We start from the raw sequence: 11,839 nt of genomic DNA, 5'->3' as shown, positions 1-11,839 counted from the left end.
TCTCCTCCATCTCCTCCTCCTCCATCTCCTCCTCTTTCTCCATCTCCTCTTTCTCCATCTCCTCCTCCATCTCCTCCTCCTTCTCCATCTCCACCTCCTCCATCTCCTCCTCTTTCTCCATCTCCTCCTCCTTCATCTCCTCCATCTCCTCCTCCTCCATCTCCTCCTCTTTCTCCATCTCCTCCATCTCCTCCTCCATCTTCTCCTCCTTCTCCATCTCCTCCTCCTTCTCCATCTCCTCCTCCTCCATCTCCTCCTCCTTCTCCAACTCCTCTTCCTCCATCTCCTTCTCCACCTCCTCCTCCTCCTCCATCTTTTCTTCCTCCTCCATCTCTTCCTCCTCCATCTTCTCCTTCATCTCCTCCTCCTCCTCCATCTCCTCCTCTTTCTCCATCTCCTCCTCCTCCATCTCCTCCTCCATCTCCTCCTCTTTCTCCATCTCCTCCTCCTCCATCTCCTCCTCCATCTCCTCCTCCTTCTCCAACTCCTCTTCCTCCATCTCCTTCTCCACCTCCTCCTCCTCCATCTTCTCTTCCTCCTCCATCTCTTCCTCCTCCATCTTCTCCTTCATCTCCTCCTCCTCCTCCATCTCCTCCTCCTCCATCTCCTCCTCCTCCTTCAATGTATTTGGCACAGGGTCTCACTATGCAGGTTGAACTCATAGTGATCCTCCTGTTTTCAGCTTCCTTATCGCTAATATTACATGCATGCACCATCATGCCCACTCTTGGTGGCTCGCTCAGCATGCCTGGGGGTGGGGTCAGTGTGGCATGTGGTGCTAGGGATCGAACCCTGGTCCCTGTGCTTGCCTAAACAGGTGCTTAGTCTGCTGAGCTATCTCACTGGCTCTTATTTCTGCATCTTCCAATCTGTTCCATTGCTCCTTGGGTCTGTTTTTCCCCCCAGTACCATGCTGTTTTTATCATGGTAGCTTTGTTGTATAATTTCAAGTCTGGGATTGTGATGTCCTCTGCCTTAAGGCAATTTTTATTGCAGTCCTTTAAAAAACAATGTAGTAAATTGACATAAAGGCACAGAAAAACTTAAGATTCCTTTATTCTTATTTCTCATGTTCTCACGCCGCACTCTATGCTCCACTTGGCAGGAGGGTGTCCCTTTCCCCTCAGGGAGTTGAATTATTTATTCATTTGATTTTGTCATATCTCATCTGCATGAACGTCTGTGAACAAACAGTGCCAGAGGTGCTTCCTCTGCTTGACTCTACAGGGGACTCCTCACATCCACACCCTCCCTGAAGAGCTGGAGTCATCCTGGACAGCATGGAGCGAGCTCTCAGGACAAGGCATCGTGCTGTGGACGAGGCTCTCAGCTGAGGGGCAGAGGGGAGAAGCAGGGAGGAGGGGCGAGGGAGAGCACAGCCCAAAGAGGAGAGGAGGAGCGAGCGGAGTGGGGAGATGCGAGGGAGGGGCCCAGCTATGCGGCTGTGGCTGTGGGGAGCCTCCTGGAGGAGGTGGGTGGGGCAGGTTGGGGATGTGGTATGGATGCCTCCCTGTGTCCGGTCAGGCTCCGTGGACGAAGCACACCGCGAGGTGCTCAGGGTGGCCCAGCCTCTGTAGTCCCTGGGAGCCAGGTGCAGGAGGGAGAAGCACCCTGGACCACGGGGCAAGTGGGGCCAGGCTCAGACACAGGCCTGCAGTTGTGAAGGACAGCTTCCAGAGGGAGCCAGAGAGGCGCCAAGTGGAGAGAGCCAGGGCCTTGGGGCCCAGGGACCTGTCCCACTCTCTGCTGCAGGAGCGCAGGCCCTGGAAGAGGGCACAGAGGGCAGGGCTGGGGACATATGCACAGTGTAGTCTCATAGGTCACACACAGTGAGTTTGATGCAGGCTGAGCTCTGTATCCTGAGTCCTCGGTGCAGACCAAGGTTTTGTTTCTTTGTGCGGATGAGAGATTGGCTGGGTGCCTGGCCCGAGGGTGCCTGGACTGTGTGCAGGAGGGGTCCTTGCCCAGTGTCCCAGCTCACATTTCCACACTTAGGCCACTTCTCTCCCCTTACATAAAGGTGACCCTGCCAGCTCTGGAGTCGAAAGAAAATATCAGTAATGTGGCTAAGGAGACTGAACAGTGCACCATTACTTAGGGGCTACGCCTGTTTCAAGTGCCTATTAGTTCTTAGTGTGTGCCGTGGGGAGATCAGCTGGCCACCAGGCTTTCCAGCCAGTGCAGGAGGGAGGTTCTGATGGCTGGGCCAGTGATGTACTGGGGAAGGAGGAGAGGGACAGGGATGGGAGGGAGCAGCGCCTGGGGCGCAGGCACCATGGACAGGGCAGGCGGCACCAGCACCGCAGTCTGGGTGGGCGGTCTCTGCTGCCTCTGCCCTGGCCAATGCACCTTCCTCATAAGGAGCACAGCCCCTTTCGCAGCCTCACTGGGGTTTTGGTCTAATTAGACTCCCAGCAGCTGGAGGCACCTGGGCTGCTTTGGGACTCCTGCGAGGGCTGTGTACCTGCTCCACTTAGGTGGGTGAGGAAGCTCCTCCCACTGGGGGCAGGGCTGAAGTAGGGGACAGAGAGGGGCTCGGCAGGTGTACCCGCGCTGACACTGACGCAGTGATGCTTGAGTGAAGATGCAGGTTTCGCGCTCCCTTCACACCAGCAGCTCAGTTGCCTCGGTCAGGAGAGGACTGAGTTCACAGCACAGCTGGCAGGAGCTGGGTGTGGGTCTGCCACATTTCTTTCCTGGCATTCCAGATGCCCACTATGGCATTTGTTAAGCAGGACCACTCTGGCTCCATCCACACTGTCCTTTAAATGTCAGAGAGTGGCGTCCACTCCCATGATCCTGGCCACATGGAGTGCTAATACCACCCCACTGCACCTCTGCAAGATGACCCGTGGCCAGCTGTGGTGACATACATCTGTGATCCTAGCACTCAGGTAGGCTGGAGCAGGAGGGTTGTAAGTTGAGCGATCCAGCCTGCCCCATGCAGTGCCCACCCCACCCCCATGGCCCACTGCCCATCCACTGCCCGCTGTCCATGGCTCCCCACAGCTATGCATGTGCTTTTTTCTCGGTGAGACCTGTATCTTCCTCTCTGGTCTCCAGCTCAGCTGTCTGTGGGCAGAGAGTGGCCAAAGTCAGCACCAGAGCCTGCAATTCACACTTCCTCCCATGCCCTGAGGCCAGTGGTGCAGATGTGTCAGCACACACCCACAGCCCACCACAGCCCGTCACAGTGAGTCAGACACCGCCAGTCTGAGTTGAGTGGAGAGACAGAGGTCCAGGGTGAGGGCAGCGTGTGCGAGGGCACCATGGACAGAGGCCCGCCCACCCTCTCGGAGCTGGCCCAACTCCCAGCTCTCCTGTGGCTGTAGACATTGCCTCATGGCTCCGTCCCTGCCCATGTGCCTGTGCTTCTTGTGTCTCCCATGCTGGGCTGCTTAGCTCGCAGAGATTGTCCTGACACAGGGGTGCTTGGTTTGACCCCATGCTTGGGCTGGGATCACCCTGCTGGGGGTGGCCTTCCCAAGTGGTAGGACCCTTCCTGCAGCGCCCAAGTACAGCCAGCGAGGGTGGCGTCCTCAGCACCCGGGGCCCTCCGGTGCTCTGTTTCCCTGGGGCTTTGTGGCTCCAGTAACGACCACTGTCTCTTTGCTTCTTTAGGGTGACCATGTCTATAATGCTTTCCTCTGGCCTTGGGGAGAGCGTTACCCACCACTGGGGTCCTGTGCACCAGCGTCTGATCAGTTGCTCCCGTCCTTGTCCTTCTTGCTCCAAGTGATCATTTTGAAGTGTGGCGCTGTGTGGTCAGGGCTGCTTATGGGGTATGTGGAGGCCAGAATGCTGTTCACAGAAGCAGTTGTTACTCCTGGGAGCCCTTGGCGTCCCTCGGGTGGCCTAGACACCCCTTGGAGGGACAGAGAGAAGGTATAGTAGTGGGCATGGCTTTGTCCATCACATGGGCATGGCGTCAGGTGGCCCTTGGTGTGCCAGTGGGCTTGTTCCACAGTGTCAGGAGCCTGGCACTTGGGCCAAAGGGCTCTGTCTTGCTGCCCCAGTGTCTCCTCACTCCTCCGCCATCCCAGAGACCTCCCCAGTGTCTCTGAGCTCCTGCCTGCTGGGGGCACTGCCCCTCCCCCCTCCCTGCTGCCTGCTTCTCGAAGTCTGAACCAAGACCCGGCACCAGGGACACTTTGGTGCTGATGGACTCCCTCTTCTCGAGTGACCACCCCCTCCTGGGTTCAAGGTCACATCCTATAAAAACCACTTTGCTTTCCTCTGTGGTGGCACCAGTGCACCAGCGCACATTGTAGCCCTCAAAGCAGGCACCTGGGGGGGACCCCTGGCCTGGTTATCTGCCTGTTCCTGCAGAACCTGGGCTCCTTAGGGATCTCGAGACCTTGCAGGGGGACCAGGAGCAAGCAAGGACCAGGATGACACTGGGTGCTGCATGGGAGGACACCATGGTTGAGGCATGGGGGGCAGTGGGCGAGTAGGTTCAGAGGTCAGAGCCCCATCTTACACCTGCTCCTGATGAGAGGAGGGCCTCCAACGGTGGCCACCAGGTGCTGCCCCAGGCACAGTGGTGCTTCCATTGTCCACCTCAGGTCCGAGTGCAGCTAGGCACCGTTGGAAGCCAGGCATGTGTGTGCTCACAGGAACAGTCCTTCCATGTAGGGCTGACCAGCAGATGTGCAGGGCCGACTAGGCCAGCAGTGTGGGATTGAGTGAGCATGCCTTTCTGTGGTGGACAGGACCACGGTCACTCTGCTGGGAAGGAAATGGCAGCAGATTGCCCAGGGCTGGATGCGCCATGTCTGGAGCAGATCTCACAGGCAGAAGTTCTGCTGCAGATACCCTGTAGCTCCCATGACCTTGGGGACATGCTGGGGGGCAACCACACTCCTGCCCAAGCCTGTGTCCCAGCCCCAGGCTTACCAACCATGTCCTTGCTGCCACGCTGACTCTGTCCACGGCATCCCCTCAAGGAGCTTGGTTTGGAGCGCAGCTCCACTCCACGAGAGAAGAGCACATGGGATGGGGAGCTGAGGTCACTTGTTACGGAGGGGGTTGCTGGGTGGGAACTGCCTGGGGTCCCACGTCAGATGCCAGAGCCCACAGGCCCTTTCCTTCCCTTCCCTTCCCACCCTCTTTCCCTCCTTCCTTTGCTTTCTTCTCTTCCTTCCTTCCCTCCCTCCCTTCCAGTAGGAAGGGACCTCTGGAGAGTCCCACGTGCAGAACAGGGGAGCCAGGACAGCCACGTCAGCCCTGGAGGACCCCAGTGGCCAGGAGGTGGCAGTGATAGCTAGGAACATGCTGGATGGGGAGAGGCACGACAGCTCTCAGCTGTGCTGGGTGCACCGCACCTTGAGGGTGAAGGTGTAGCCTTGCCTGCCTGCCTGCCCGGCAGCCCCAGCTGTAGCTGGTTTGGGCTTCTTGCTTTTGAAGTCAGCAGAGCCCATGTCGCCCGCTTGGGCAGTGGTGTCATCCCACTGCGAGGAGCCTTCTCTTTTGAGAACAGAGCTGCGTCTGGAAAGGGCTGAGGAGAAGGCACAGCCCTCTCCTCTGTGTGCTCCTGAGGCTACATGCTGGTGGCCAGGGCTGGCATGGCCAAGGTCCCTGTGGCTGGGTGGATGTGGTGGGGCAGGGGCATGGCCTCAGGCCCTGGGAGGGCTGGGCTCAGTGTGGGATGGAGGTTTCCGGGCTGGACACGAGTGGGTGAACCCTGGTATCAGCAGAGCCCCCTCTTCAGGTCTATGGGATATGGACCCCTGCCCAGGTTGGAGTTCTGGGCGGCTGCACCCCTTGGCTTTCTCACCCTGTGCCCGCTCGGTGACCCTGTTTATGGTGTCTATCTCCTCCACAGCTGCGGGACCCTTATCAGCCGATTGCAGAGGGCACCGGGCTCTAATTGTTTTATGGCCTTTCACACTCAGGAGGAGGACAGACAGGCACCCTAGCCGCTGGCCCACCCATGGTGCCAGTAGGTGTGGGTCTGGGCAGCCCCAGGGCCACAGCCTGAGTCAGCCTCTTGGTGTGGGTCCTCCCACCCTCCTGCTCTGTCCCTACCTCATCCTCTCTGCCCACCACTTTGTGTTGGGACCTGGCCTTGGTGCCACCTGCCCCAGCCTGAGCCGGGGTTGATGGCAGCCCTTAAGGAACCGTATGTTGCGCTTTGTGGTCCTTGAGTGGCTGGGTAGTGCGCAGCCCAGATGAGGTGGCAAGCGCAGTCAGCACAGCCTGTGTTGTGCCAGGCACACTTGTGGCCCTGCAGCTGTGCAGTTGGGGAGAAGGTGGATCCGCGCTGCAGCTGAGGGGGCTCTCTGTGGGTGTGCAGTGCACGGCCTGCACCAGTGTAACACGGCTCAGTGCAATCTGGACAGTGAGGACGAGCATCGGGAAGCTGCTCATGGGGACGCTGCACCTGAGAGGGCAGGCTGCCGCTCTGTTCCCCGGCCTGGGCGTCTTGTGCTGGGATGTCTGCCTGCAGTGGGGTCCCTAGCAGTCTGACTCTCGGGCCTGGTGCTCAGCTCCACGGTCCCTAGCGCAAAGCCGTGGTCCTAGGCTGGGGCGGATCTGGCACAAGTCACTTCTGCTCTCCTGGCTGTGTAAGCTGACGGGCCTCTCTTCATGGCAGGGTTGGTCCTCCTCCTTCAGGAGGGTGCCTGAGGGTTGGATGGCACCACACAGCAAGGCTGGCCAGCATGTGGTGGCCGCTCAGTAAGGGTGGCAGGAAGTGCAGTGGAGGGCACACACATTTCGAGGCAGTGCTGCAGCTGAGGTGGGGGGGTGTTGGCAGAGGGCCCGGCCCAGAAGCACTTGCTGTGCTGGCTTCCCCAGAGTGCAGGGCGCTTGCTTGGGAAGAGGACACAGTGCCCTGCAGGGCCTGAGCCTCCAGGTCTGAGCCACTGGGGCAGGGAGATCCTGCGCCCAGCCCTGCTACACACCGGAGCTTGTGCAGAGTGTGGAGCAAGCAGGCAGCAAACCTGGCTGGCAGAGCTGCTAATGGCAATGGCCTCTGTCCCACCCGTTCACCTGCCTGTGCGAGGTGAGACCTTGTGTTGGCTGTGATGAAGCCGGAGCCACTCCTGTGCCCTGCTGGGGACAGTGGCTGGGCCTGTGCAGCCTCCACTACTGGACCCATCTTCCCCCTCTTGTGCCTTCTGTCGGCCTCATCTACAGCCTGTGTGGCCAGGTCGTTGTGCCTTGTGGCCTCTTGTCCATGTTGGAACATTACCTCCAATCTGTGGTGGAACAAGGCATGGCAGAGATAGTGAACTTAGTTTAGAGCTGTCAGGCTCATTGGCAGCAGGGTTCTGGGCCCTGGGGAATCCACAGACTCTAGGGCTTCCAGGCTGTGGGTGAGGGAGCCCTCAGGGGGCAGCAGCAGACTGAGCCAGGCTGGTCTGTGGGGCCCAGTGTAGGGTGTTCATGGGTGCAAGGGCCCATCCAGGCTGCTGTCCCCAGTGCTCTCCCTGCCCTGTGATTGTGGCTCCATGTCTTGGCTCTCTGTGGAGCAGCAGACTTCAGACTGGCACCCTGTGCTCTGCACCTGTCACTCCAAGCCCAGAGCTCTGCAGAGTTGGCCCTGGCCTGGGGAAGCCAGCAGGCATGTGCTCTGGTGGGCAGCATGTCCTGTGTATGCCCGTCTCAGGCTGTCTGTGCTGCTGTGACCAGATCACCGTGAGGAGAGAAAATGGTCTCAGTCTTGGGGCTGACATTTGACCAAGAGGCTGTGTTGTGGGAGGTGGCAGAGGATGGACAGAGAATTAAGGGAAGAGAGTGGTTCTCATGGGGATGAACTCTTGCCCCCAGGACATGGCTCCTTGAGGATCGGACCGGCTGCCCCCACGGCCACCGCCTGGCCCAGGCCCTGTTTCCCATGTGTGAGCTCTGGGCCATGTGGCATCACACACTCTGAGGGGTGCCTTGTGGGCTGCGCTGAGCCAGCTCTGCTTTCTCCGCTTCCTTTTTCTCTGCACCTGTGCTTTGTGCTCTTGGATCTTTGTGTTGAGGTCCTTCCTTGCACCTTGTCCTCTGTGCTGCCCAGGCTGTCCAGAGGCTCCCTGGGCCTCACACTGGGCCTCTCCCGCCACTGTCCCAGTTGGCAGCCTCCTTGGTGCGGCCAGTGTTCTCCGTGGTGCTAAGGCCACTGGGTATTCTGGAGCCTGGCTCCTTTCCTGCAGCACATACTTGTCCCTTCCTCGTGCACGCCCGAGCCCTGACCCACTGCTGTGGCTTCCCCCACTCCTGTGCCCAGACTTCTCTCCTGGTCTTGGCAGCTCCAGTGCACACAGGTTTAGAGCTCAAGGGTGAGCTGGCCCTGCTCTCGCTTCGCCCCCAGGTTCTGGTCCTGTGGGTCCAGCTGCTGAAGCCTTATAACCAAGGGCTCGGGGATGCAGGGGGTGGCAGAAGGGAGCATCCCCGGTGGGAAAGAGATTGATCAGGGGGCTGTGGGGCCATCGCAGGCAAAGGAGGAGTGTGCGCGGAGGTGGTCTGTTGTGCTCACTCGGCGGCGTTGTGCTCGCCAGCTTCTCCGGAGATCCCGGCCCTACTCCTCCAGCCTCCTGCCACTCCCCTGCCAGGGGACATGTGTGGAGCTGCAGGTTAGATGGTGGGCAGACTGCTGCCCTCCCATTTCCAAGCGTTTTTCTTTGCCACAGGGAGCTGGAAGCAGAAGAGGCCCCTGCCTGAGCCCACGGGCTCGGCGACACCACTTCTGTGTTTCTGGGACTGCCTGAGCTGGAGCAGCTGCAGGTCTCTGTTCAGTCCCCATGGCACTGCTGAGTTACTGCCTCCTCCTGGCCAATAGTTACTCAGCAACCTCGGGTTTTACAGGTACAGCGATAAAGCCCTTGCTGGGGCACTGTTACAGCACTTAACTACTGATGGACTTACCACTTTGGGGGCACACTGGCAGCCGACCTGCAGAACAGGCAGTGCCTTTTATTAGTCATCTCTGGGCCTCGCAGTTACCATGGCAGTAAAATCCATGCTCGACAGAATGATTACCATTTTCAACAACTAATGGAATTACTATTTTCGTTTGTGGTGTCAAGCTCTAGAATACAATGTAATCCTGTCAAGCGCACTTGGAGTGTCAGGTCCCAAAGCACTAGAGGATGGGCACTGTAACCTCTGACCTGGCCCAGTGGCTCCTTGGCTGCAGGATGGCTTCTTCCTGTCACCCTGTGACCCCGCTGGCAGCACAGCCCGGGGCCACACAGTCACCATGTGTGGTCACACAGTCAGCATTTAGGAAGCAAGCTGCACTGTCGCTGGGGTGTGGCCCTAAGCCGCTGCCAGGATGGGACATTCGGCCCTGCAGGCTGCCTGGCTGCTGAAGGTTCCTGTTTCCTTTGTCCACCTAGGGAGGCTGTGGTGTCTTAGCGTTTGCACCTGAGCCTGGCCTTCTGCCTGTGACAGGGGCTTGCAGGGCCCTTGTGCAGCCCCCGGAAGGGATCCTGAGCTAAGGGTGACTGTGGAGGGGCTGGGGGCCATGGCAGGTGCTGGGCCAAGAAGGGCAGGAGCTCTGTGGGGCTGGGTGAAGCCCCGAGAGGAGCAGTGTCCAGGCCCCCCAACTGCCAGGTGACTTGCGGAGCTTTCTTCTCTGCACCGAACCATGGGGACGGTGAGCTGTCTGCAGAGGGAAGAGCATTAACATATTAGCTAATTACACCAATTAAAATAAATTAAAAGGCTTAGTGAGATTAGTGTGTTGCTGTCTCACTGTCTGTGGCCTCTGTTGGTTACAGTGCTGCTGCTGGGTGACAGGGAGGCCCTGTCGATGTATAAGCCTGAGGTGACCATGGTCAGTGTCCGGCAGGCCAGCAGTCACTACTGGTCCAGGATTGCCCTGTGGTGTTGGGGGACAAGAGTGAAGGTGGCTGAGGGCCCCTCTATCTGCCAGGGGCAACTGCTCAGCTACCTGAGGGTCGGCTGCAGTTGCTGATGGAGCTCAGTGACCCTGAAACTGGATGGAGTGGGTTGTGAAGTGTGGGCTCCTCAGAGCAGAGCCCAGGTTGTAGGTCAAGGCAAGGTGCAACCCCTTGGTTAGCCCTCGGCCTTTGTCCACGAGGGGCTGCTGGCCACCAGCTGCATGATGCTGTGGCCCATGAGACGCAGGGTCCGTGGACTCAGACAGAGCACAGTGTGGTGGGCGGCCCTAGTCTTTGTAGTCGGTGACAACTGCCCCAAGGAAAGGACAGCTGGTTTGCAGGACACTTGTGTGGGGCTCCGGGAGGCCTCTGGCCCTGCATGGACACCGTGCCTGCCCACAGGACTTCATGTTGCTCTGGAGAAGAGATTTTGGTCCTGGCCTGGGAGCGCCTCCCAGACATGGGCCTAGAGTCGGAGCCGGGTCCTGGACGAAGGCAGGGGCAGAAAGCAGCGGGCCCAAGGGTTGTGGCTGAGCCTCGCATGCCTGCCTGCCCAGGTACCAGTCTGAGCTGCTCCCCGGGAGGTGTGTGTGGGACGTTGGCTTCTGGGGAGGTGAACATGCCTGGCCTCCTGCTGAGCACAGCCAGCCAAAGCCTGAACCCAGACTCCAGAAGCCAGGGAGGGGAGTCGTGTCCAAGGGTGGGACTTTGGGGTCCCCGGGGAAGTGCAGTTCCCAACTGGTGAGGCCCAAGGGAGGACCGGGCAGCTCTGCAGGCGTGGCACCAGGCGGGGTCTCTGCTCCGCGAGGGGTGGTGGCAGGCAGGGCAGCTCTCCCTGTTTCTGGCTGCCTCTCGCTCTTCACCTCCTGTGGGACCAGCACTGGGCCAGTGCCCCCAGGAGCGGGGAGCCTGCTGTGAGCTCAGCCCTTGGGAGATGGGTGAAGCTGGGAGGTGATCCTGTGTTCCGCTAACACCTGAGAAAGGGCTCCCGTCATCTAGCCAGGGAAAGGCCTTCCATCGCTCCAGTCCTGTGCCTGCAGGTGGGGCTGCTGCTCTGAGCAGTGTTGGGGATGGGGCTGGGACCCCACGCACCTCGGCATCTCTGTGCACAGGATGCTCTCTGCTCGCCACAGGGCTTGGCACTCCTGTGCAGTAGTGCTGCCCCACGAGCTAGGCAGGCACTGTGTTCTTTATTGTACCTATTTATTCTTATTTTTGCTAGCATCAGATTGGTTTATTTATTGTAGATGCCTCTATCTATAGTTACCGTGTACTCTTCAAGCTTGCGCACCTGATTTACTTGCCTAGCAGCCTGGTCTCGGTGCCTCCATCTCCCTCCATGGACCAGGTTACCTGCAGGGCAGGCCCGAGCTCCTCCATGCACACGCACCTCTTCTCTACCCATGTGGTGAGGACCCAAGCCGCGGGTCCGGTTCTCCTGGTCCCCTGCGTCCGCTCTCACTGGGTCATGGCTCCAAGTGTCCGAGGGCTTCCTTGTCCTCTCAGTGTGTGCAGCAGATGGGGAGGAAGATGAGTCATAGACTCTGCCTGCCACAGAACAGATCATGGCCAGGGCACTGTCCCTGCCAGGTTGGGACGGACTCCACCGTGGGTGGAGGACACGAGCTGAGTGTCTCTACTTCCTGTGGTAGTGGGCCAGCTCCCACTTTGGGCCTCGTGGGAAGCTGGTGTGGCAGCCCACTCCATGGAAGTGCCCACAGAGACATTCCCAGCACATATGGAGGGCTGGCCTAGCTCTGCCTGCCTGGCTCTGCCTGCCTGGCTCTGCCGGCCTGGCTCTGCCGGCCTGGCTCTGCCGGCCTGGCTTTGCCTGCTTAGCTCTGCCTGGGCCCACATACCATCTGCGACGCTCTTGCCTCTGCCCCAGAAACAATGGTGCTGTCATCAATGACGAAAGTCACAGCTCTACATGGAGTGTGGTATGGGGGCCTGGTGGATGCCCACAGTCCCTTGCAGCCTGTGTTCTGGGCCCCTTTCAGGGG

General features: G+C 59.4%; 1 protein-coding gene across 1 annotated transcript in view; it reads right to left on the bottom strand.

Annotated features, from left to right (window-relative positions):
- LOC105742489 (uncharacterized protein C10orf95-like) overlaps positions 1 to 5,420 on the bottom strand; it is a 9,159-nt gene extending 3,739 nt beyond the window's left edge. Inside the window, exon 1 of the mRNA XM_012515242.1 lies at positions 5,325 to 5,420. Within this exon, the coding sequence (XP_012370696.1) occupies positions 5,325 to 5,420 (96 nt within the window). The remainder of the gene's footprint in view (positions 1 to 5,324) is intronic.
- Positions 5,421 to 11,839: the final 6,419 nt, after the last annotated feature.

This window comes from Octodon degus, unplaced genomic scaffold (assembly GCF_000260255.1).
Source record: "Octodon degus isolate 3935 unplaced genomic scaffold, OctDeg1.0 scaffold00004, whole genome shotgun sequence".
Taxonomy (NCBI): domain Eukaryota; kingdom Metazoa; phylum Chordata; class Mammalia; order Rodentia; family Octodontidae; genus Octodon; species Octodon degus.
The sequence above is the reverse complement of the archived record's forward strand: the minus strand, read 5'-3'. Positions and strand labels throughout refer to the sequence as shown.